Source organism: Heptranchias perlo, chromosome 14 (assembly GCF_035084215.1).
Source record: "Heptranchias perlo isolate sHepPer1 chromosome 14, sHepPer1.hap1, whole genome shotgun sequence".
In the NCBI taxonomy this organism is placed as follows: domain Eukaryota; kingdom Metazoa; phylum Chordata; class Chondrichthyes; order Hexanchiformes; family Hexanchidae; genus Heptranchias; species Heptranchias perlo.
In genome coordinates, this window is record NC_090338.1 from 57,207,599 (window position 1) to 57,231,039 (window position 23,441).

At 43.5% G+C, this 23,441-nt stretch overlaps 1 protein-coding gene across 2 annotated transcripts; it reads right to left on the reverse strand.

Annotated features, from left to right (window-relative positions):
• Positions 1-768: 768 nt before the first annotated feature.
• Positions 769-22,653, reverse strand: LOC137332158 (hepatitis A virus cellular receptor 1 homolog). 2 transcript variants are annotated; one of them, XM_067995863.1, is made up of 6 exons: positions 22,586-22,653; positions 21,525-21,872; positions 7,865-7,921; positions 6,566-6,645; positions 2,941-3,049; positions 769-1,676 (listed from the first exon to the last, which is right to left on the reverse strand). In XM_067995863.1, exons 1-6 carry the CDS (start codon positions 22,635-22,637, stop codon positions 1,657-1,659), a joined length of 666 nt encoding a protein of 221 aa, XP_067851964.1. In that variant the 5' UTR covers positions 22,638-22,653; the 3' UTR covers positions 769-1,656. The 2 variants fall into 2 exon arrangements, with proteins under 2 accessions (XP_067851964.1, XP_067851965.1); XM_067995864.1 differs by lacking the exon at positions 22,586-22,653 and adding an exon at positions 22,107-22,234.
• Positions 22,654-23,441: the final 788 nt, after the last annotated feature.

Sequence of the window (23,441 nt, forward strand, 5' to 3'; positions counted from 1 at the left end):
CCCTTTACCTGCGGTGTGACCAACTCGCTAAACGTGCTATCCACGAGTTTCTCTGCATCGCGGATGCTCCACAGTGAGTCCACCCGCAGCTCCAGCTCCGAGATACGATCGGTCAGTAGCTGCAGGTGGACACACTTCCCGCACACATGGTCGGCAGGGACACTGGTAGTGTCCATGACTTCCCACATCTTGCAGGAGGAGCATATCACGGGTGCGAGGTCTGCTGCCATGACTTGCCTTAGCTTAGTTACCCCTTTTAAATTACGTTGAAATTAGAAAATGTTAACTATACTAGGGACCTAGGTTCACTAAAAAAAACACTATCTGCTATAAAACCTGCAGATCTTCCCTTTCTTATTACTTTACTTACAGTAAAATGGTAGAAATACTCACCTGAACCTACTCACCAATCAGCTGCCTCCCCTGTGCCGCGTCACTTTCTGACTGGTGACGTCACCCCGAACTCTGCCGCTGGTCTCAGAGTCTCGCTCTCAGAGTAAGCTCTGGTCTCGCTCTCTCCGCGCTGTTTATATCCCCGCTCTGGTCTCGCTCTCTCCCGCCGCTCACCGACTGAACTCTCGCTCTCTCCGCGCTGTTTATATCTCCGCTCTGGTCTCGCTCTTTACCGCCGCTCACCGACTGGACTCTCGCTCTCTCCGCGCTGTTTTTATCCCCGCTCTGGTCTCGCTCTCTCCCGCCGCTCACCGCTCTCAGGTCCACTACCGCTCTGCAGGAAAAGCAAGGCAAAGCAGCACCTCCTTCCCCCACTTTACCAAACTCCCACACGTACCGAACTCTCAGCACACTGTGTTGTCCTCACACCGTGCTGTCCGCACTGACAGGCCCCTGTATTTCTACAGTTGAGACTCAGATGAGTCAGGCCTGCCCCACCTTCAGGTACCAATTGAATCTAGCTAACCAATTAACTTGCTACAGCAGCTCTCTGCTGAAGCCAGACAGAAACTTAGAAATTTAAACTTTTAAATTGACCTTAAACAGTTGAAGCAATATGCACTAGATTTAAAGAGATTAACCCTTAAAGAGATTAACCCTTCAACTCCCACACGTACCGAACTCTCAGCACACTATGTTGTCCTCACACCATCAGATTTATAGGGAATCAAATTCTTAAAATAACCAATATATGTTAACAATTTCACAAAAAAGATTATAATTAATTTTGAAATGCTCAGTGGAAACTAAAGGGGAGATTTTCAGTTACTGGGTCCTGATGCATATTGGGAATGTGTGCACCATTAAAATTAATGGATGGTAAATCACAGGCTGTGGGTGCACGATTCCCGATACACACTCCTGGCACGTGCATACACTGGCAGCACCAAAGTTAAAAATCTCCCATTAAAAGCTTTAAGAGGAGTTTCCCATGTCCATTGTAAGTGTGCAGTGCGGTGTGTATCAGTGGCACGACATGCTGCTGCCTCGAATTGTGGAAACAGTCCTCCGATTGGCAGCACGTTTTCTTGGGCTTGATGATGTTCTTGCTCAGACGGGTGGAGGATGAGCCTGGGTTGTGGGAAGATCACAGAACATTGCTGAACAGACATCATGTGCTTTGTTTGAAATGTGCAGGGTTTTACGCTGAGAAAAGCCTCAATCCTGACACAACGAAGGAAGTGCTTCAGCCATGAAAGTGGTTCATGTTGTTGGATATTTACCTGAGGATCAGAAAGGAGAATATTAAAGTTAAACCACTCATCCACTGACTGAAGCTCACAATATAGTCATATTCGAGTAATACAGCACAGTAAAACACAGAAAACAGAAAACACATTTGTCGTTTGAATTGCGTATCTAAATGAGCAGAGATGGACACTCAGACGCCTTCAGATCTGGACAATGATCTTGGTAAATTCAGATCTAAGCTGTAGCCACCAACGGTGCTAGTGGTGTGGGGTGTGTCTGTCTGTCTGGGGTGAGAGCAGGTGAGTTCAGCTTCCAGGTGTAGACCCTTTGTCAGAACACAGGCCTGGCGGGGAGGTGGGTGGGGGGGGGTAAACCTCCTCTGTACCCTCTCCGAGGCATTGACATACTTCCTAAAGTGTGGTGCCAGCTCCCACAAGGGCACTTATAGGCTCTACCGGCTGGAATTTCTGGCAGCAGGAGGCAGACGGGCACCAGAGGAGCACCCAAAGTGGCACTTTTACCCACCTGGCCTATGCTAATGAGGTGCTCTCCCACTGACCCCACAAACCCCAGTAGTGTCATTGTTGGGGGACACCGTCAAGAGTGATCCTGATGTAATACTGGGATCGCAACCTGAGCAAATTTAGGGCCAATGTTTGGAGGTCACTTTGCAACAGGAGAGAGCCCCTTTAACACCTTCTTGCTAAAACATTGTTTCCTTAAGCAGACCTATTCTGAGGCATCATCGAAGGAGCGGTGTGGTCTGTAGAACCTGGTGGACGGGTCACTCCTAGTTGGTCATCTTCTTCTTTGTTACACCGTATCCCTGTGTACCTCTCTCATTTCCTCCTCCTCCTGCTCCTGTTCTGTCTCTATAATAAGGAACTCTATCGGAATGCCCCTAGTGAACTCCAGGGTAAGGGCTCCATGACAGAAGAGTGGAAACAAAAGATTTCCCTGCCTGAAAAGCACAGTTTAGAAAAGATATTTCTAATAGCTTCAGGGTCTATGGGTACAAACTGGTAAAAGACAAGTTCAGCACTGATGTCAGGAAGCACTTCTTTACACACAGACTGATCAATACCTGGAATGGTATTGTGGGACCATACGTTTCCATGGCACAATGGACTAGAACCATCAAATGTCTTACCTTACCTGCATTTATCTTGGTGAAGTAAAGGACTTTCATTGCAGACTCATACCATCAAACGCCATGTGAAAAATAAAGGCGACTGTAAAAAAATCTTATCAAAGTGTTTTCAGGCTTAAGACAAATTATTAAATCATCGCACTTACATTTCCATTGGCAGAGGAGCACAGTGATTGCGATGAAACAGATTAAAACTGAAACACGAGCAGCCAACAGAATAGGAGAAATCAGTCTGCTAACCAGCATTTCTGGTACCTGAAGCACAGAAACAGAATCAGAGAACAGAAATCTTCCTTGCAATATGAAAACAAATAAATATCAGTGTAAGGATGTCAACTTACAAATCAATACGGAACATAGTGTTATTCATTAACCTTTGAACATTACTTGGGACCATGTTATCGCCAGCATCTTGAGTTTAATATGAACCAGCTGAACTGAGCATAACTGTTCGAGTTTATACCAAGTACCCCTCATGACATTCTGCCACACCAGTCTCACTTCGATGTAACACAATTTCTCTTATCCCATTCTTATCAAGCTGGATTTTCAATGAATCCACCCCAGAAGGTATGGAGCGGGACCTCTGCCCACCGTCACCTTGGCTCAGTTTCCTGGGTCAGGGGTCATGAATATGCAGTGGTGGATTCCTGGTGGGATCCCTGCCAGCAACAGGGAGTCTGCTGTTTCATACCACAAAAATTTGGTTGGTGCTGCTCTATTTTAGCTGTTGTTTGGTAGTTGATGGCTCATCCCGAGATTCTTTTTCCCTTAACTCATGGGTCTCAGTCCCTATTGTCCATTTATCAGATGCAAGGTTGAGCAGGGGCAGGAGTTGGAGCTCGGAGGAGGAGGTGTGATTTGAGTAGAAAGTAAATAGCTGTGAACGTAGTTTTGCAGAAGAGACCACATAAAGTTGGCATTTCCTGTCAAAAGCTTTGCAATGTCCAAGACAAGATGCATCAAAATGTTTATGTTCAGTTAGAATCATAGAAAGGTTACAGCACGGAAGGAGGCAATTCGGCCCATCGAGTCCACGCCTGCTCTATGCGAGAGCAATCCAGCTAGTCCCATTCCCCCGCCCTATCCCCGTAGCCCTGCAAATTTTTTCCTTTCAAGTATTATCCAGTTCCCTTTTGAAGGCCATGATTGAATCTGCCTCCACCACCCCCTCAGGCAGTGCATTCCAGATCCTAAACACTCACTGTATAAAAAAGTACCTCCTCTTTCACCTTTGGTTCTTTTGCCAATCACTTTAAATCTATGTCCTCTGGTTCTTGACCCTTCCGCCAATGGGAAAAGTTTCTCTCTATCTATTCTGTCCAGTTCCTTCATGATTTTGAATCCCTCTATCAAATCTCCTCTCAACCTTCTCTGTTGCAAGGAGAACAACCCCAGCTTCTCCAGTCTATCCACGTAACTAAAGTTCCTCATCCCTGGAATCATTCTAGTAAATCTCTTCTGCACCCTCTCTAAGGCCTTCACATCTTTCCTAAAGTGCGATGCACAGAACTGGACACAATACTCCAGTTGTGGCTGAACCAGTGTTTAATAGAGGTTCATCATGACTTCCATATTTCTATACTCTATGCCTCTATTTATAAAGCCCAGGATCCCGTATTTTTTTTAACTGCTTTCTCAACCTGCCCTGCCACCTTCAACGATTTGTGCGCATATACACCCGGATCTCTCTGTTCCTGTGCCCCTTTTAGAGTTGTTGTCTCTAGTTTATATTGCCTCTCCTCATTCTTCCTACCGAAATGTATCACTTTGCATTTTTCTGCGTTAAATTTCATCTGCCACGTGTCCGCCCATGCCACCAGCCTGTCTATATCCTCTTGAAATCTATCACTGTCCTCCTCACTGTTTACTAACCTTCCAAGTTTTGTGTCATCTGCAAATTTGGGAATTGCGGCCTGTACAACCAAGTCCAAGTCATTAATATATATCAAGAAAAGCAGTGGTCCCAGCACCGACCCCTGGGGAACACCACTGTACACCTTCCTCCAGTCCGAAAAACAATTATTCACCACTACTCTGTTTCCTGTCCCTTAGCCAATTCTGTATCCATGTTGCTACTGCCCCCTTTATTCCATGGGCCGCAATCTTGATGATAAGCCTACCGTATGGCACTTTATCAAACAGCTTTTGAAAGTCCATTTATACCACATCAACTGCAATGCCCTCAGCTACCCTTTCTGTTACCCTATCAAAAAAAATTCTTTCAGGTTAGTTAAACAAGAATTGCTTTTAACAAATCCATGCTGGATTTCTCATGTCAATCCACACTCGTCCATGTGACTGTTAATTCTGTCCCGGATTATCATTTCTAAAAGTTTCCCCACCACTGACGTTAAACTGACTGGCCCATAGTTACTGGGTTTATCCTTACACCCTTTTTTGAACAAGGGTATAACATTTGCAATTCTCCAGTCCTCTGGCACCACCCCCTGTATCGACAGATGTTTGGAAGATTATGGCCAGTACCTCTGCAATTTCCACCCTTATATCCCTCAGCAACCAAGGATCCATCCCATCTGGACCGGGAGACTTATCTGCTTTAAGTACAGATAGCCTTTCAAGTACCTCTTCCTTATCAATTTTTAGCCCATCCAGTAGCTCAACTATATCTTCCTTTACTGATACTCTGGCAGCATCCTCTTTCTCGGTAAAGACAGATGCAAAGTACTCATTTAATACCTCGGTCAACCCCTCTGCCTTCATGAGTAGATCTCCTTTATGGTCCCTAATTGGCCCCACCCCTCCTCTTACTACCCGTTTACTGTTTACATGCCTGTAGAAGGCTTTTGGATTCCCTTTTATGTTGGTCGCCAGTCTATTCTCATACTCTCTCTTTGCTCCTCTTATTTCCTTTTTCACTTCCTCTCTGAACTTTCTACATTCTGCCTGGTTCTCACTTGTATTATCAACCTGACATCTGTCATACGCCCATGTTTTCTGCTTCATCTTACTCTCTATCTCTTTCGTCATCCTGGGAGCTCTGCTTAAATGCAGAAGTTGCTAGGATGACTGGCTGGAGAGGCACTGCCTTGAATGAGATGTGCAGGATGTCTATTCTAATTTTCTCTTGCCACAGAGATTTAGCTGCAGTCTTTGAATGGCTGTGCTCTTTCCTGAATTTGGGAAATATTCATCTTATTATCACATAAATACTGATTCTAGATTTATTGTTGAAATCTCTGTTGAATATCATGGGCTATGATGAATGTACAGGATGCAGAAGGTGATGCAGTACAGTGTAATATACACAGATATTCTGTGGAAATGTGCTCCTTGTAATTGTTACAGTGATTGTGGATTGTACATGGGCAGGTATATTAGAGAGATTTCTAAATAATGTGTGAGTATATTAGAGAGGTTTTTAAACAGTAAATGTATGAGTATATTATAGAGATATTTAAATAGTAAATGTGTGAGTATATTAGACAGAATAAGAGTGAATTACTTATATAATGTGTTATAATACATCGCACTCCCTTGTTCCCTTAAACTACTCCCACATGATCCCCCAAAGCATCACATAACCAGCACTCACTCCCAAACATCACATCCTCTCACTTACCACCACCAGGACCACTTCATTTCTACTCCCTTATATGACCCTGACTTCCTATCAGCAATACGACAGGAGATCTACCAGTAACACGTAAATACAGAGGCAACTGAAGCGCAAGTACTGAGTCCTTAATAAAAGTTTACAAACACATCGATGTTATATCATTTCTGTTCTGAGAAAAGGGAATTGCTCACAGTTGAAAGTGGTGTTTGAGTCGAATTCCGGTCAGTTGGTGAGGTGGGCAGTGAATTAGTGTAAGAAGTAATCCTGTTACCTATAAGAAACAGAACAAAAAAAAAGTGTTCAAGTTAAAATGACTCTTATCCAGAAATCTAGTCTAGTTGCCATCTCTTCATCCACACAACGATGAGGTATCTCTGGACTTGGGGGAACCAGGGAGCTCACCAGGTTCTTATCTCAATGGGCAATTGCAATCAATGGCTGGGTTAGATGGGACAGCTCCTGCAGACATATCCTTCATTTGACAGGATTATTCATCACCATTCCACAGAGCCAGAGCAAATTCACCTTCAACTGAACAAATCTAGTTAAGGTGAGCCTCTTTTTTAATGCATGTAGTCAAGTACTGGGATGTATCACAGGAGCACATGATTATAAGTGAAATTATTGCTGTATTAACAACTCATTGGCAAGGCCACAATACAGCTTTTGGTTGTCCTTTCTTGAAAAGCATTCAGCTACTCTGTTTCACAAGAATGGTCAGTTGTCAGTTGTCACCTGGATGAAGTCATTTGAACTTTCATCCCTCTGCCCACTGATGCTCCAGCCAGTTCATAGTGTTTTGATCTTACATTAAAATTCATGCTAGCAATTAGCATGTGTGACCTATAAAATTATTACTTGAGATTAATTCACAGTGAGTATTTCTGGTATTAAAGAAAGCTTCCACCAAATTTAATGTTAAACGTCCAATTTTGTTTTCTTTCTCTGTGGAAAATTTGCTAAAAATCAGATCAGTTGGGGAGGACCAAGGGACATGAGTTTAAACCATGGAACAGTAGGAATTGACTGGATGTTTGAAGGTTCTTCTTTTCCCAGAGATTTGTGAGCCTCTGGAATACCTTGCCGGCTGGTGTGGTGGGAGCTGACTCTCTGCCTTCAAGAGGGAACTGGACCAGTTCTTGACTGGGGCAGAGATCGCATCATATAGAAGGTAAGTGTATTTACAGATAATACTTGGTCCATGTGATGTCCTGGAATGGTTTCGATCGCCTGAGGGGGTCGGAGAGGAATTTTACAGAGTATTTTTCCCTTATTGGCCCGGGGTTTTTTCTCTGTATTTTTGCCTCTCCCTGGAGACTGATTACATGGCTGCGGGGGTGAATGGGAAGTGAGGAAGAAGTGTTGGCTGTGATGGTCCATTCATCATGGTGTGGGGCAGACTGGATGAACCAGTTGGTCTTTCCTGACCCTCAATTTTGTATGTTCATATGTTTGTCTGAATTTCTTCTCACTTCGATTGTTATGCTTACCATGTTCACTAGTATGGGTCACATCAGTGAATGGTGGAATCATTACTAGGGAAAGATCTGTGAAAGATGAAATTAATATTACTCATAATCACATCAGCAACTAGTTAAATATTTAAAACTATAGTGACCTACAGTTCTACCAAAATTATTCATACTTGTCAGACCTAAATATCTGTTCAAATATTTTCTTCTGATATTTGTCTGTATTGATATTTAGGTTTTGTGGAGGGATCAGTTAAAGTGATATATGACTTACGGAGGCATAAAATCATACCGCATACAAGGAGGCCATTTGGCCCATCGTGCCTGTGCCTGCTCTTTGAAATAACTATCCAATTAGTCCCAATCCCCTGCTCTTTCCCCATAGCCCAACATTTTTTTCCTTTTCAAGTAAATATCCAATTCCCTGTTGAAAGTTACTGTTGAATCTGCTTCCACCACCCTTTCAGGCAATGCATTTCAGATCGTAACAACTCACTGTGTAAAAAAAAATTCTCCTTATCTCCTCCCTGGTTCTTTTGCCAATTATCTTAAATCTGTGTCCTTTGGTTACCGACCCTCCTGCCAGTGAAAACAGTTTTTCCCCAACGACTCTATCGAAACCCCTCATGATTTTGAACACCTCTATTAAATCTCCCCTTAACCTTCTTTGCTCTAAGGAGAACAAACCCAGCTTCTCGAGTCTCTCCACATAACTGAAATCCCTTATCCCTGGTATAATTTCCTCTGCACCCTCTTCAAGGCCTTGACACCCATCCTTCGTGGTGCCCAGAATTGGACACAATACTCCAGCTGAGGCCGAACCAATGATTTATCAAGGTTTAGCATAACTTCCTTGTTTTGTACCCTATGTCTGTTTACAAAGCCAAAAGTCATAAAATCATGTCACCAACCTCCACTCCTAGATTTCATCTCCGTCTCTGTGACTAACGTAAGGAATCTTACAACACCAGGTTATAGTCCAACAAATTTATTTTAAAATCACAAGCTTTCGGAGATTATCCCCTTCGTCAGGTGAATGAGTGAAAAGGTTCTCAAATCGCATATCTTATACTAGGCTGGGACAGCATCACACCAATCAAAAGATGTCGTTGTTATTCAAACAGGCCAGTCACGGAGAACAGCACGTCCCAGTACACTGGATATACATTGTGTCAATTACACAGACAGACAGAAAGAAACCCAAATGGCAGAGAGAGAGAGAGAATATTAAAAACATAACTTTTTTTTCCCCTTTTTGCTGGTGGGGTTACGTGTAGCGTGACATGAACCCAAGATCCCGGTTGAGGCCGTCCTCATGGGTGCGGAACTTAGCTATCAACTTCTGCTCGACGATTTTGCGTTGTCGTGTGTCTCGAAGGCCGCCTTGGAGAACGCTTACCCAAAGATCAGTGGCTGAATGTCCTTGACTGCTAAAGTGTTCCCCGACTGGGAACACTTTAGCATGGTCTCGCCAATCGAGCACGACTTCTTCACTGCACAGGACCTCCAACCAACGCTATACACCAGATACATCGATGACATTTTCTTCCTATGGACCCACGGCGAAGAATCACTGAAGAGACTACACGATAACATCAACAAGTTCCATCCCACCATCAAACTCACCATGGACTACTCCTCAGAATCGGTTTCATTCTTGGACACACAAATCCCCATCAAAGACGGGCACCTCAGCACATCACTCTACCGCAAGCCCACGGACAACCTCACGATGTTCCACTTTTCCAGCTTCCACCCCAACCACGTTAAAGAGGCCATCCCCTATGGACAGGCCCTACGAATACACAGGATCTGCTCAGACGAGGAGGAACGCGATGGACACCTACAGACGCTGAAAGACGCCCTCGTAAGAACGGGATATGACGCTCGACTTGTCGATCGACAGTTCCGACAGGCCACAGCGAAGAATCGCATAGACCTCCTCAGAAGACAAACACGGGACTCAACCAACAGAGTACCCTTCGTCGTCCAGTACTTCCCCGGAGCGGAGAAACTACGCCATGTTCTCCGCAGCCTTCAACATGTCATCGATGAAGACGAACACCTTGCTAAGGCCATCCCCACACCTCCACTACTCGCCTTTAAACAGCCACCCAACCTCAAACAGACCATCGTTCGCAGCAAGTTACCCAGTTTTCAGGAGAACAGCGTCCACGACACCACACAACCCTGCCACGGCAACCTCTGCAAGACATGCCAGATCATCGACACGGATACCACCATCACACGAGAGGACACCACCCACCACGTACATGGTTCATACCCCTGTGACTCGGCCAACGTTGTCTACCTCATACGTTGCAGGAAAGGATGCCCCGGAGCATGGTACATTGGCGAGACCATGCAGACACTGCGACAACGGATGAACGGACACCACGCAACAATCGCCAGACAGGAGGGTTCCCTCCCAGTCGGGGAACACTTTAGCAGTCAAGGACATTCAGCCACCGATCTTCGGGTAAGCGTTCTCCAAGGCGGCCTTCGAGACACACGACAACGCAAAATCGTCGAGCAGAAGTTGATAGCCAAGTTCCGCACCCATGAGGACGGCCTCAACCGGGATCTTGGGTTCATGTCACGCTACACGTAATCCCACCAGCAAAAAGGGGAAAAAAAAGTTATGTTTTTAATATTCTCTCTCTCTCTCTGCCATTTGGGTTTCTTTCTGTCTGTCTGTGTAATTGACACAATGTATATCCAGTGTACTGGGACGTGCTGTTCTCCGTGACTGGCCTGTTTGAATAACAACGACACCTTTTGATTGGTGTGATGCTGTCCCAGCCTAGTATAAGATATACGATTTGAGAACCTTTTCACTCATTCACCTGACGATGGGGATAATCTCCGAAAGCTTGTGATTTTAAAATAAATTTGTTGGACGATTACCTGGTGTTGTAAGATTCCTTACATTTGTCCACCCCAGTCCATCACCGGCATCTCCACATCTGTGACTAACGGCAGCGTAAGATGAAGGGCACACTCTAAATACACACAATCTTAATTCTTCTCCTGCTGCACTGGCTGAGTGGTGTAAGTAGAGACACAAACCACAATTTCCAGAGATTGATCTCCACTGCAAAACCTTACGTGGATGAAGAAGATGTGGGCCTCGAATTTTTATGTTGCTTTTTTTAGTTCTAATCTTAGTAAACCATAACCAGTTTTCAAACACAGTTTGTTAATTGGAGTACTCTTTGAGGGTCTGAGGTGTCACTTTTGGCTTTTGCTGAATTTAATTCCATTTTCTCTCTGCAAACTTTAGGATTCTGTGATTGAAGTGTAGGAACCGCAACCTTCTCCAGTCAGCCCAGAGACACCATGATCATTTGTGAACTGAAGCCTTTTACATGCCTATAATAAACCTAATGGCTTAAGACCCTCATGCCAGCAGTGCCAAGTCCAATCCACCCTTAAGCCCCGCTATTGACAATAACAGACTTGGATGTGTCCGTGTAAGAGTATAAAAGGGGCAATGTATCCACAGAGAGCAAAGGCCGAGCAAGTGTCAGTCCGTGTCCCTCGTTGCCAGTGTGGCCGTGGTTCATCTGTAGCTCCATCTTTATTGTAATGACTGGCTCCACTCGCACACCTAATAATGCCAATATAATTAACAAGGGTATAAACCTGCACTTTGCCTGGTGCTCTGCACCACACAGTCAAGTGACCAATACCTCTCAGGGTTGTACAATGGGTTCTGTCCATTCATCATATCAGGGTACGTTAGCATCGTGGTTATGTTACTGGACTAATAATCCAAAGGCCTCGGCTAATAATCCAAGAACATGAGTTCGAAACCCGTCATGGCAGCTGGGGAATTTGAATTCAGTAAATTAAATAAAATCTGGAATAAAAAGCTGGTATCAGTAATGGTGACCGTGAAACTACCGGATTATTGAAAAAACCCATCTGGTTCACTAATGCCCTTTAGGGAAGGAAACCTGCCGTCCTTACCTTGTCTGGCCAAATGTGACTCCAAACCCACAGCAATGTGGTTGATTCTTAACGGCCTAGCAAGCCACTCAGTTGCACAATCCCAGTACAAAAAGTCATAGTAAGAATAAAACCTGACGGACCACCGGACAAGACAAAGGGAAACCAAGCCCAGTCGACTCTGCAAAGTCCTCCTCACTAACATCTGTGGGACTTGTGCCAAAATTGGGACAGCTGTCCTGCAGACCAGTCAAGCAACTGCCTGACATAGCCATACTCACAGAATCATACCTTTCAGTCAACGTCCCAGACTCCTCCATTACCATCGCTGGGTACGTCCTATCCAACTGGTAGGACAGACCCACCAGAGGTGGCGGCACAGTGGGATACAGTCAGGAGGGAGTGGCCCTGGGAGTCCTCAACATTGATTCCAGACCCCATGAAGTCTTCTGGCATCAGTTCAAACATGGGCCAAGGAAACCTCCTCCTGATTACCACCTACCGCCCTTCCTCAGCTGATGAATCAGTCTTCCTCCATGTTGAGCACTACTTGGAGGAAGCACTGAGGGTAGCAAGGACACAGAATGTACTCTGGGTGGGGGACTTCAATGAACATCACTATGAGTGGCTCAGTAGCACCACTACTGACCGAGCTGGCCGAGTCCCGAAGGACATAGCTGCCGGATTGGGCCTGTGGCAGGTGGTGAGAGAACCAACATGAGGAAAAAACCAACTTGACATTGTCCTCACCAATCTACCTGTGCAGATGCATCTGTCCATGACAGTATTAGTAGCAGTGACCACCGCACAGTCCTTGTGGAAACGAAGTCTAGTTTTCATACTGAGAACACCGTCCATTGTGTTGTGTGAAAAAACCACCGTGCTAAATGGGATAGACTCAGCACAGATCTAGCAGCTCAAAACTGGGCATCCATGAGGCACTGTGGGCCACTAGCAGCAGCAGAATTGTATTCCAGCACAATCTGTAACCTCATGGCCTGGCATATCCCTCAATCTACCATTATCAACAAGCCAGGGGATCAACCCTGGTTCAATGACGAGTGTAGAAGAGCATGCCAGGAGCAGCACCAGGCAGTACCTAAAAATGAGGTGCCAACCTGGTGAAGCTACAACACAAGACTACATGCATGCAAAACAGCAGAAGCAGCATGCTATAGACAGAGCTAAGTGATCCCACTACCAACAGATCAGATCAAAACTCTGCAGTCCTGCCACATCCAGTCATGAATGTTGATGGACAATTAAACAACTAATGGGAGGAGGAGGCTCCATGAACATCCCCATCCTCAATGATGGCAGAGTCCAGCACATGAGTGCAAAAGACAAGGCTGAAGCGTTTGCAACCATCTTCAGCCAGAAGTGCTGAGTGGATGATCCATCTCGGCCTCCTCCCAAGATCCCCATCTTCACCGAAGCCAGTCTTCAGCCAATTTGATTCACTCCACATAATATCAAGAAATGGCTGACAGCACTAGATACAGCAAAGGCTACGGGCCCCGACAACATCCCGGCTATAGTGCTGGAGTCTTGTACTTGAGAATTAGCTATGCCTCTGGCCAAGCTGTTCCAATATAGCTACAACACTGGCATCTACCCGACAAAATGGAAAATTGCCCAGGTATGTCCTGTCCACAAAAAGCAGGACAAATCCAATCTGGCCCATTACTGCCCCATCAGTCTAATCTCAGTCATCAGCAAAGTGATGGAAAGTCAACAGTGCTATCAAGCAGCACTTACTCACCAATAATCTGCTCACCGATTTGCGTTCCACCAGGACCACTTGGCTCCAGACCTCATTACAGCTTTGGTCCGAACATGGACAAAAGAGCTGAATTCCAGAGGTGAGGTGAGAGAGACTGCCCTTGATATCAAGGCAGCATTTGACCGAGTGTGGCACCAAGGAGTCCTAGTAAAATTGAAATCAATGGGAATCAGGGGGGAAACCCTCCAGTGGCTGGAGTCATACCTAGCACAAAGGAAGACGGTAGTGATTGTTGGAGGCCAATCATCTCAGCCCAAGGACATCACTGCAGGAGTTCCTCAGGGCAGTGTCCTAAGTCCAACCATCTTCAACTGCTTCATCAATGACTTTCCCTCCATCATAAGGTCAGAAGCAGGGATGTTCCCTAATGATTGCACAGTGTTCAGTTCCATTCACAACCACTCAGATAATGAAGCAGTCCGTGCCCGCATGCAGCAAGACCTGGACAACATCCAGGCTTGGGCTGATAAGTGACAAGTAACATTATCATCAGACAAGTGGCAGGCAATGACCATCTCCAACAAGAGAGAGTCTAAACACCTCCCCTTCACATTCAGTGGCATTACCATTGCCGAATCCCCCATCATCAACATCCTGGGAGTCATCATTGACCAGAAACTTAAGTGGACCAGCCACATAAATAATGTGGCTACAAGAGCAGACTGCTAAGGGAAGCAAGGGAGGAAATAGTGGAGGCTCTGACCATAATTTTCCAATCCTCCCTCGCTACAGGCGTGGTGCCAGGGGATTGGAGGACTGCTAATGTTGCACTATTGTTTAAAAAGGGAGAAAGAGATAGGCAGAGTAATCATAGGCCAGTCAGTCTAAGCTCGGTGGTGGGCAAATTATTGGAATCGACTCTGAGGACAGCATAAATCGTCATTTAGAAAGGCATGGGTTAATCAAGGACAGTCAGCATGGATTTGTTAAGGGAAATTCGTGTCTGACTAACTTGATTGAATTTTTTGAGCAGGTAACAAGGAGCGATGAGGGTAACGTGTTTGGTGTAGTCTACATGGATTTTAGCAAGGCTTTTGACAAGGTACCACACAGCAGACTGGTCAAAAAAGTAAAAGTTCATGGGATCCAAGGGAAAGTGGCTAGTTCGATCCAAAATTGGCAGGAAGCCAAGGGTAATGGTTGACGGGTGATTTTGTGACTGGAAGGCTGTTTCCAGTGGGGTCCCACAAGGCTCAGTACTAGGTCCCTTGCTTTTTGTGGTATATATTAATGATTTGGACTTGAATGTGGGGGGGCTTGATCATGAAGTTTGCAGATGATACAAAAATTGGCCATGTGGTTGATAGTGAGGAGGAAAGCTGTGGACTGCAGGAAGATATCAATGGACTGGTCAGATGTGCAGAAAAGTGGCAAATGGAATTCAATCCAGAGAAGTGGGAGGTAATGCATTTGGGGAGGGCAAACAATGCAAGGGAGTACACAATAAATGGGAGGATACTGAGAGGTGTAGAGGAACAAAGGGACCTTGGAGTGCATGTCCACAGATCCCTGAAGGTAACAGGATAGTTAGACAAGGTGGTTCAAAAGGCATATGGGATACTTTCCTTTATTAGCCAAGGCATAGAATATAAAAGCAGGGAGGTTATGCTAGAACTGTATAAAACACTGGTTAGGCCACAGCTTGAGTACTTGAGTTCTGGTCACCACATTACAGGAAGGATGTAATTGCACTACAGAGGGTACAGAGGAGATTTACGAGGATGTTACCAGGGCTGGAGAATTTTAGCCATGAGAAAAGATTGGATAGGACGGGGTTGTTTTCTTTGGTACAAATGAGGCTGAGGGGAGATTTAATTGAGGTATATAAAATTATGACGGGACGAGATAGAGTGGATAGGGGGAGCAGAGGGGTCAGTGACAAGAGGGCATAGATTTAACGTAATTGATAGAAGGATTAGAGGGGAGCTGAGGAGAATTCTTTTCACCCAGGAGGTGGTGGGGGTCTGGAACTCATTGCCTGAAAGGGTGGTAAAGGCAGAAACCCTCAACTCATTTAAAAAGTACTTGGATGAGCACTTGAAATGCCGTAACCTACAGGGCTACGGACTAAGTGCTGGAAAGTGGGATTAAGCTAGATAGCTCTTTTTCGGCCAGCACGGACACGATGGGCCAAATGGCCTCCTTCTGTGCTGTAACTTTCTTTGATTCTATGATTCTAGGTCAGAGGCTGGGTATTCTGTGGTGAGTGACTCACCTCCTGACTCCCCAAAGCATTTCCATCATCTACAAGGCACAAGTCAAGAGTTTAATGGAATACTCTCCACTTGCCTGGATGAGTGCAGCTCCATCAAAACTCAAGAAGCTCGACACCATCCAGGACAAAACAGCCCGCTTGATTGGCACCCCATCCACCACCTTAAACATTCACTCCCTCCACTACCGGTGTAGCATGGCTGCAGCGTGTACCATCTACAAGATGCACTGCAGCAACTCGCCAAAGCTTCTTCGACAGCCCCTCCCAAACCCGTGACCTCTACCACCTAGAAGGCCAAGAGCAGCAGGCGCATGGGAACAACACCACTTCCACGATTCCCTCCAAGTCACACCATCCTGACTTGGAAATATATCGCCGTTCCTTCATTGTCGCTGGGTCAAAATCCTGGAACTCCCTACCTAACAGCAATGTGAGAGTACCTTCACCACACAGACTGCAGCGGTTCAAGAAGGCGGCTCACCACCACCTTCTCAAGGGCAATTAGGGATGGGTAATAAATGCTGGCCTTGCCAGCGATGCCCACATCCCATGAATGAATAATAAAAAAAAGGGCAGGAGTCTCAGAATCTGGTGTTGTGATCTACAGGATCTGATATGTTTAAATATCTAGATATAGGTCAGGCTCAGTTGGCAGCTCTCTAGCTGCTGAGTAGAAGCTCAACCCCCACTCCAGGACTTCACCCATATTCTAGCCCAACACTTCAGCGCAGTACGAAGGGAATGCTGCTATTGTTGGAGCTGCTTTGTTTCAGAATTAAACATTAAACCACAGACCCATCTGGCAGTTCAGAAGCATGTAAAAGATGCCACATTTGAAAAAGAGTCAAGAGTTTTCCTGGTGCCCTGGCCAACATTCTGCCCTCAACCAACATCACCAAGAAAAAAAACAAATTGACTGATTATTCTTCTCATTTGCTGTTTGCAGGATCTTGCTTTGGGCGATTGCCGATATAGGAATAGTGTCTGCACTTCACAAATAATTTGTGGTTAGTAAGCACTCTTGGCTGTCCTCGAAAGGTGATAAGGTGCTATATTAATGGGAGTACTTTCTTTCTAAATCATACCAATTTTAAATACTCTTCAGATCATTTTAGCACCAATTCATCATTATTTGATTTCAATGCAGATATTTTAGTATTTTGCAGTGAAATGTCCTCCATTACATGGCTACTTTGTCAGCAGGCAGACAGAACCTCCAAGAAAACAGGTGAGATCAATTTATTTTCGGTCTCCGCTGTTTCTGCAGACTTGACTTGAAGCAGAGTTTCCATCCATCTCTGACAAGGCTGGGGCAGGGACTCCCTAAGACCTGAGTTCCCAGACCTGACTCTGGATGGCGACTCAGCGTATCCGTGGCAGCTGGTACACCAGGAAATATGTGGTGTACCAACCTCTAAAAAAGCTCAAGTGGGCCCCAACAGTGGCGTTATTATGACATGATGTGTGATTTTAAAAAGTCTCTCTAAAATAACCGCTCATTTGCAGTTTAATAACCTCTCTAATTTACACACATTCATTTTTTAAAAACCTTTCCAATGTACTCACACATTCATTGTTTAAAAACCTCTCTAATATACTCACACATTTACCATTTAAAACCCTCCAATATACTCACAAATTTACTGTTTAAAAACCTTTAATATACTCACATTTACTGTTTCAAAATCTCACAAATATACGCATACATTTATTGCTTAAAAACCTTTCTATTATACTCACTTTAAAAACCTCTCTAATATACTCACACATTTGTTGCTTAAAAACCATCCTGACTTGGAAATATATCCATGATGTGGAGATGCCAGTGATGGACTGGGGTTGACAATTCTAAACAATTTTACAACACCAAGTTATAGTCCAACAATTTTATTTGAAAATCACAAGCTTTCGGAGGCTTCCTCCTTCCTCAGGTGAATGTGGAAATGAAATCCTCGAACCTTTCGCATTTATAAATCACAGAACAATACCTGGTGATTACAGATAGTCTTTCCAACTGCCCGTTGCCAAGGCAATCAAAGTGTTCAGAAAGAGAGGTGTTACCTACAGGGCCACCGAATATACAATGACAACGAACACCTCGCTATGGCCATCCCCACACCTCCACAACTCGCCTTTAAACAGCCACCCAACCTCAAACAAACCATCGTTCCCAGCAAATTACCTAGCTTTCAGGAGAACAGCGTCCACGACACCACACAACCCTGCCACGGTAACCTCTGCAAGACATGCCAGATCATCGACACAGATACCACCATCACACGAGAGGACACCACCTACCAGGTGCATGGTTCATACTCCTGTGACTCGGCCAACGTTGTCTACCTCATACATTGCAGGAAAGGATGCCCTAGAGCATGGTACATTGGCGAGACCATGCAGACGCTGCGACAACGGATGAACGGGCACCGCGCAACAATCGCCAGACAGGAGGGTTCCCTCCCAGTCAGGGAACACGTCAGCAGTCAAGGATATTCAGCCACCGACCTTCGGGTAAGCGTACTCCAAGGCGGCCTTCGAGACACACGACAACTCAAAATCGTCGAGCAGAAATTGATAGCCAAGTTCCGCACCCATGAGGACGGCCTCAACCGGGATCTTGGGTTCATGTCACGCTACACGTAACCCCACCAGTGAACAAAAGTTATCTGTTTTTAATATAACGGGTCATTTGCTGTCTTTCTCTTCCTTCCGGATGTTTCTATGTTTCTGCCTCTCTCTCTCTCTGTTTTTTTTTGGTTGTTTGTATATTCGGTGGCCCTGTAGGTAACACCTCTCTGTCTGAACACTTTGATTGCCTTGGCAACGGGCAGTTGGAAAGACTGTCTGTAATCACCAGGTATTGTTCTGTGATTTATAAATGCGAAAGGTTCGAGGATTTCATTTCCACATTCACCTGAGGAAGGAGGAAGCCTCCGAAAGCTTGTGATTTTCAAATAAAATTGTTGGACTATAACTTGGTGTTGTAAAATTGTTTACAATTGGGAATATATCACCGTTCCTTCATTGTCGCTGGGTCAAAATCCTGGAACTCCCTACCTAACAGCACTGTGGGAGAACCTTCACCACACGGACTGCAGCGGTTCAAGAAGGCGGCTCACCGCCACCTTCTCAAGGGCTATTAGGGATGGGTAATAAATGCTGGCCTTGCCAGCGATGCCCACATCCCATAAATGAATAATAAAAAAAAGGGCAGGAGTCTCAGAATCTGGTGTTGTGACCTACAGGATCTGATAAGTTTAAATATCTAGATATCGGTCAGGCTCAGTTCGCAGCTCTCAAGCTGCTGAATAGAAGCTCAACCCCCACTCCAGGACTTCACCCATATTCTAGCCCAATGCTTCAGCGCAGTACGAAGGGAATGCTGTATTGTTGGAGCTGCTTTGTTTCAGAATTAAACATTAAACCACAGCCCCATCTGCCAGTTCAGAAGCATGTAAAAGATGCCACATTTGAAGAAGAGTCAAGAGTTTTCCTGGTGCCCTGGCCAACATTCTGCCCTCAACCAACATCACCAAGAAAAAAAACAAATTGACTGATTATTCTTCTCATTTGCTGTTTGCAGGATCTTGCTTTGGGCGATTGCCTATATAGGAATAGTGTCTGCACTTCACAAATAATTTGTGGTTAGTAAGCACTCTTGGCTGTCCTCGAAAAGTGATAAGGTACTATATAAATCTAAGTACTTTCTTTCTAAATCATACCAATTTTAAATACTCTTCAGATCATTTTAGCACCAATTCATCATTATTTGATTTCAATGCAGATATTTTAGTATTTTGCAGTGAAATGTCCTCCATTACATGGCTACTTTGTCAGCAGGCAGACAGAACCTCCAAGAAAACAGGTGAGATCAATTTATTTTCGGTCTCCGCTGTTTCTGCCGACTTGACTTGAAGCAGAGTTTCCATCCATCTCTGACAAGGCTGGGGCAGGGACTCCCTAAGACCGGAGTTCCCAGACCTGACTCTGGATGGCGACTCAGCGTATCCGTGGCAGCTGGTACACCAGGAAATATGTGGTGTACCAACCTCTAAAAAAGCTCAAGTGGGCCCCAACAGTGGGGTTATTATGACATGATTTGTAATTTTAAAAAGTCTCTCTAAAATAACCGGTCATTTGCAGTTTAAAAACCTCTCTAATATACTCACACATTTACCGTTTAAAACCCTCTAATATACTCACAAATTTACTGTTTAAAAACCTCTAATATACTCACATATACTGTTTAAAAACCTCTCGAATATACTCACACATATATTGCTTGAAAATCTCACCAATATACTCAAAAATAAACTGTTTAAAAATCACTAAAATACACTCACACATTTATTGATTAAAAACCTCTCTAATATACTCACACATTTATTCTTTAAAAACCTCTCTAATATACTCACACAATTATTATATAGAAACCTCTCTAATATACTCACACATTTATTGTTTAAAAACCTCTCTAATATACTCACACATTTATTATATAGAAACCTCTCTAATATACTCACACTTATTATTTAAAAACCTCTCGAATATACTCACACATTTATTATTTAGAAACATTTAATATACTCACACATTTATTATTTAGAAACATTTAATATACTCACACATTTATTATTTAGAAACATTTAATATACTCACATTTATTATTTAAAAACCTCTCTAATATACTCACACATTTATTATTTAGAAACCTTTAATATACTCACACATTTATTATTTAGAAACCTTTAATATACTCACATTTATTATTTAGAATCTTCTCCAACACAATCACACATTTATTATTTAGAAACATTTAATATACTCATATATTTATTATTTAGAAACCTTTAATATACTCACATTTATTATATAGAAATCTCTCTAATATACTCACATTTATTGTTTAGAAACCTCTCTAATATACTCACATTTATTGTTTAAAAACCTCTCTAATATACTCACATCTATTGTTTAGAAACCTCTCTAATATACTCACATTTATTGTTTAAAAACCTCTCTAATATACTCACATTTATTGTTTAAAAACCTCTCTAATATACTCACATTTATTGTTTTGAAACCACTCTAATATACTCACATTTATTGTTTAAAAACCTCTCTAATATACTCACATTTATTGTTTAAAAACCTCTCTAATATACTCACATTTATTGTTTAGAAACCACTCTAATATACTCACATTTATTGTTTAGAAATCTCTCTAATATACTCACATCTATTGTTTAGAAACCACTCTAATATACTCACATTTATTGTTTAGAAACCTCTCTAATATACTCACATTTATTGTTTACAAATCTCTCTAATATACTCACATTTATTGTTTAGAAACCACTCTAATATACTCACATTTATTGTTTAAAAACCTCTCTAATATACTCACACTTATTGTTTAAAAACCTCTCTAATATACTCACATTTATTGTTTAAAAACCTCTCTAATATACTCACATTTATTATTTAAAAACCTCTCTAATATACCTGCCCATGTACTGTACACATTCGGTGGAACAAATACTAAAAGCTCTTCTCCATAGAATCTCAGCAGATTCATGATCTGTGTATATTACACTGTACTGCACCACCTTCTGCATCCTGTACATTCATCCTAGCCCTTGATATTCGACAGAAATATCAACAATAAATCTAGAATCCGTATTTATGTGAGAGAAATACAAGAAATAATTAATATTGATCTGACTTACCCTCCAAAACCACGAGATTGAAATTCACTTTCTGATCATTAAACATACCGGCAATATGTACACGGCAGCAATACCAGCCTCTGTCTTCTTCACCAAGATGGTTTACAGTGAGCGATACATCACCTTCCTCTAATTTACCACCAAGATGGTATTTCGAGGATTTTGTAAAAGTTACAGTTTTCCCGTTTGTTTCAATCAATGGATCAGTACAGGCCATTGAAGGGCACTGTCCCCGTCCCCAGCACATTTCAGTTTTACCATTCCTTCCTACATTGTATGTGCACGGCAGTGTGATCGACTGGCCCAGGACACCTCGCACTTCTGACCCTGTTACAAAGGTGACTGGACCTGAAACAGTCGAGGTAAAGATAGTAATAATTCAGTATTCATTGCAGTGACGGAGAAAGTGTACAGAGTATGAAGAGACAGGCACAGTACATAGAAAATCATACCAGTTACCAGCTGGTCTGTATCATAGCAACATAGTAACATAGGAGCAGGAGTTGGGCATTCAGCCCCTCCAGCCTGTTCCCCCATTCAGTTAGATTATGACTGATCTGTACCGCAACTTCATTTACCCACCTTTGCTCCGTATCCCTTGATACGCTGACCTAAAAAATACCTGTCGCTCTCAGTCTTGAACATTTCAATTGACCCAAAATCCAGAATCTTTTGGGGAGAGAGTTCCAGGTTTCTACTACCCTTTGCAAAAATGCTTCCTGGTTTCACTCCTAAATGGTCTCGCTCTGCGTGCCCCGTTGAATTCCCCCACCAGAGCAAATGGTTTCTCTGTATCTGCCTTATCGAATCTCTTTATCATTTGAAAGATCTCAATTACATCACTCTTCAGCTATCTAAACTCAAGGGAATATAAACAAAGTTTATGCAACCAGGCCTCATAATTTAACCCTTTAAGCCCCAATATCGTTCTGTGAATCTGTGCGGTATCCCCTCTAAGGCCAGTCAGTCACACACAAACACATGTAATTTATTGCATTAAAATAATTTATATTAACATGGTGCAATGCAATAAAATTCATTTTTTAAATTCAGAAACTCACCTAAAAGAACGAGTAGTACTGTCAAATGAGTCACAACCCAAGTAACTAACATTGTGCTGCGCACTGCAGACTGGAACTATCTGAGCTGCAGCTTCTGCAGAAACATGTGGCTGGTGAGTTGAACTTCTGGTTAGTTCTGTACTGACGTGTGTAGTAAGGGTTTCCTTCACAAATACTTCACGTGTACTTCCAGCAATGTGTAACCCCTGTGAAATGAAGCAAATGATTAAAAATCATATATTTCATGCATTACCACCAACATCTAACTCGCACAAAATTAAGTTGCATTCCAAGTTCCTTCCATGAAAAAGATTTATCACTGTATCATGCACCTTTATTTTGAGCTTGCAGGTTTAAGATGAAAAGAATTCCACAAGGCTAATTATGCCGGATTTGCACCACTGAACCGGAACTTACACCCACCTTTGCGGTTCTGACCCTGCTGGATTTTGTATGGGTCCGCTCATTTCAATATCCATTGGCGGTTCTTAACTACAAATCCCATGTGAAATGGGAGCACTGTGCTGAGGGTGCTTGGAAATTAGAGTGTAGCCTTTAAAAAGCAAAGCCTGGCTGAAGAGTGAAGCAGCAGGTTGACAGAGCTGTAGATAAGTAGGCAAGTGCTTGGCTCATTGGGTTGACTGTCGGGTCACTCGTGTGATTTTGTGTCACTTTTCAAGAATATTTTCCACTCGAAGATCTATCAGAGGCAGCCAAAGAATGGAGAAGGATATTGCACAGAGGCAGAAAAGAAGAGCAAATAATATCAGTGAGATGTCCTCCAAGCCTTCCTTGATGAGATTCAACAAGAGACAGAGAGAGATAATGAGAGAGTGAGAATGAGAGAGAGTAAGAG

What these genes read in the sequence shown, in the direction of transcription:
- LOC137332158 (XM_067995863.1), bottom strand. Translation starts at nt 22,637, where the DNA reads ATGTTAGTTACTTGGGTTGTGACTCATTTGACAGTACTACTCGTTCTT. An exon ending in AGTACTACTCGTTCTTTTAG is followed by an intron (nt 21,873 to 22,585) that starts GTGAGTTTCTGA and finishes CGACTGTTTCAG; the next exon opens with GTCCAGTCACCTTTGTAACA. An exon ending in CAATCTCGTGGTTTTGGAGG is followed by an intron (nt 7,922 to 21,524) that starts GTAAGTCAGATC and finishes CATCTTTCACAG; the next exon opens with ATCTTTCCCTAGTAATGATT.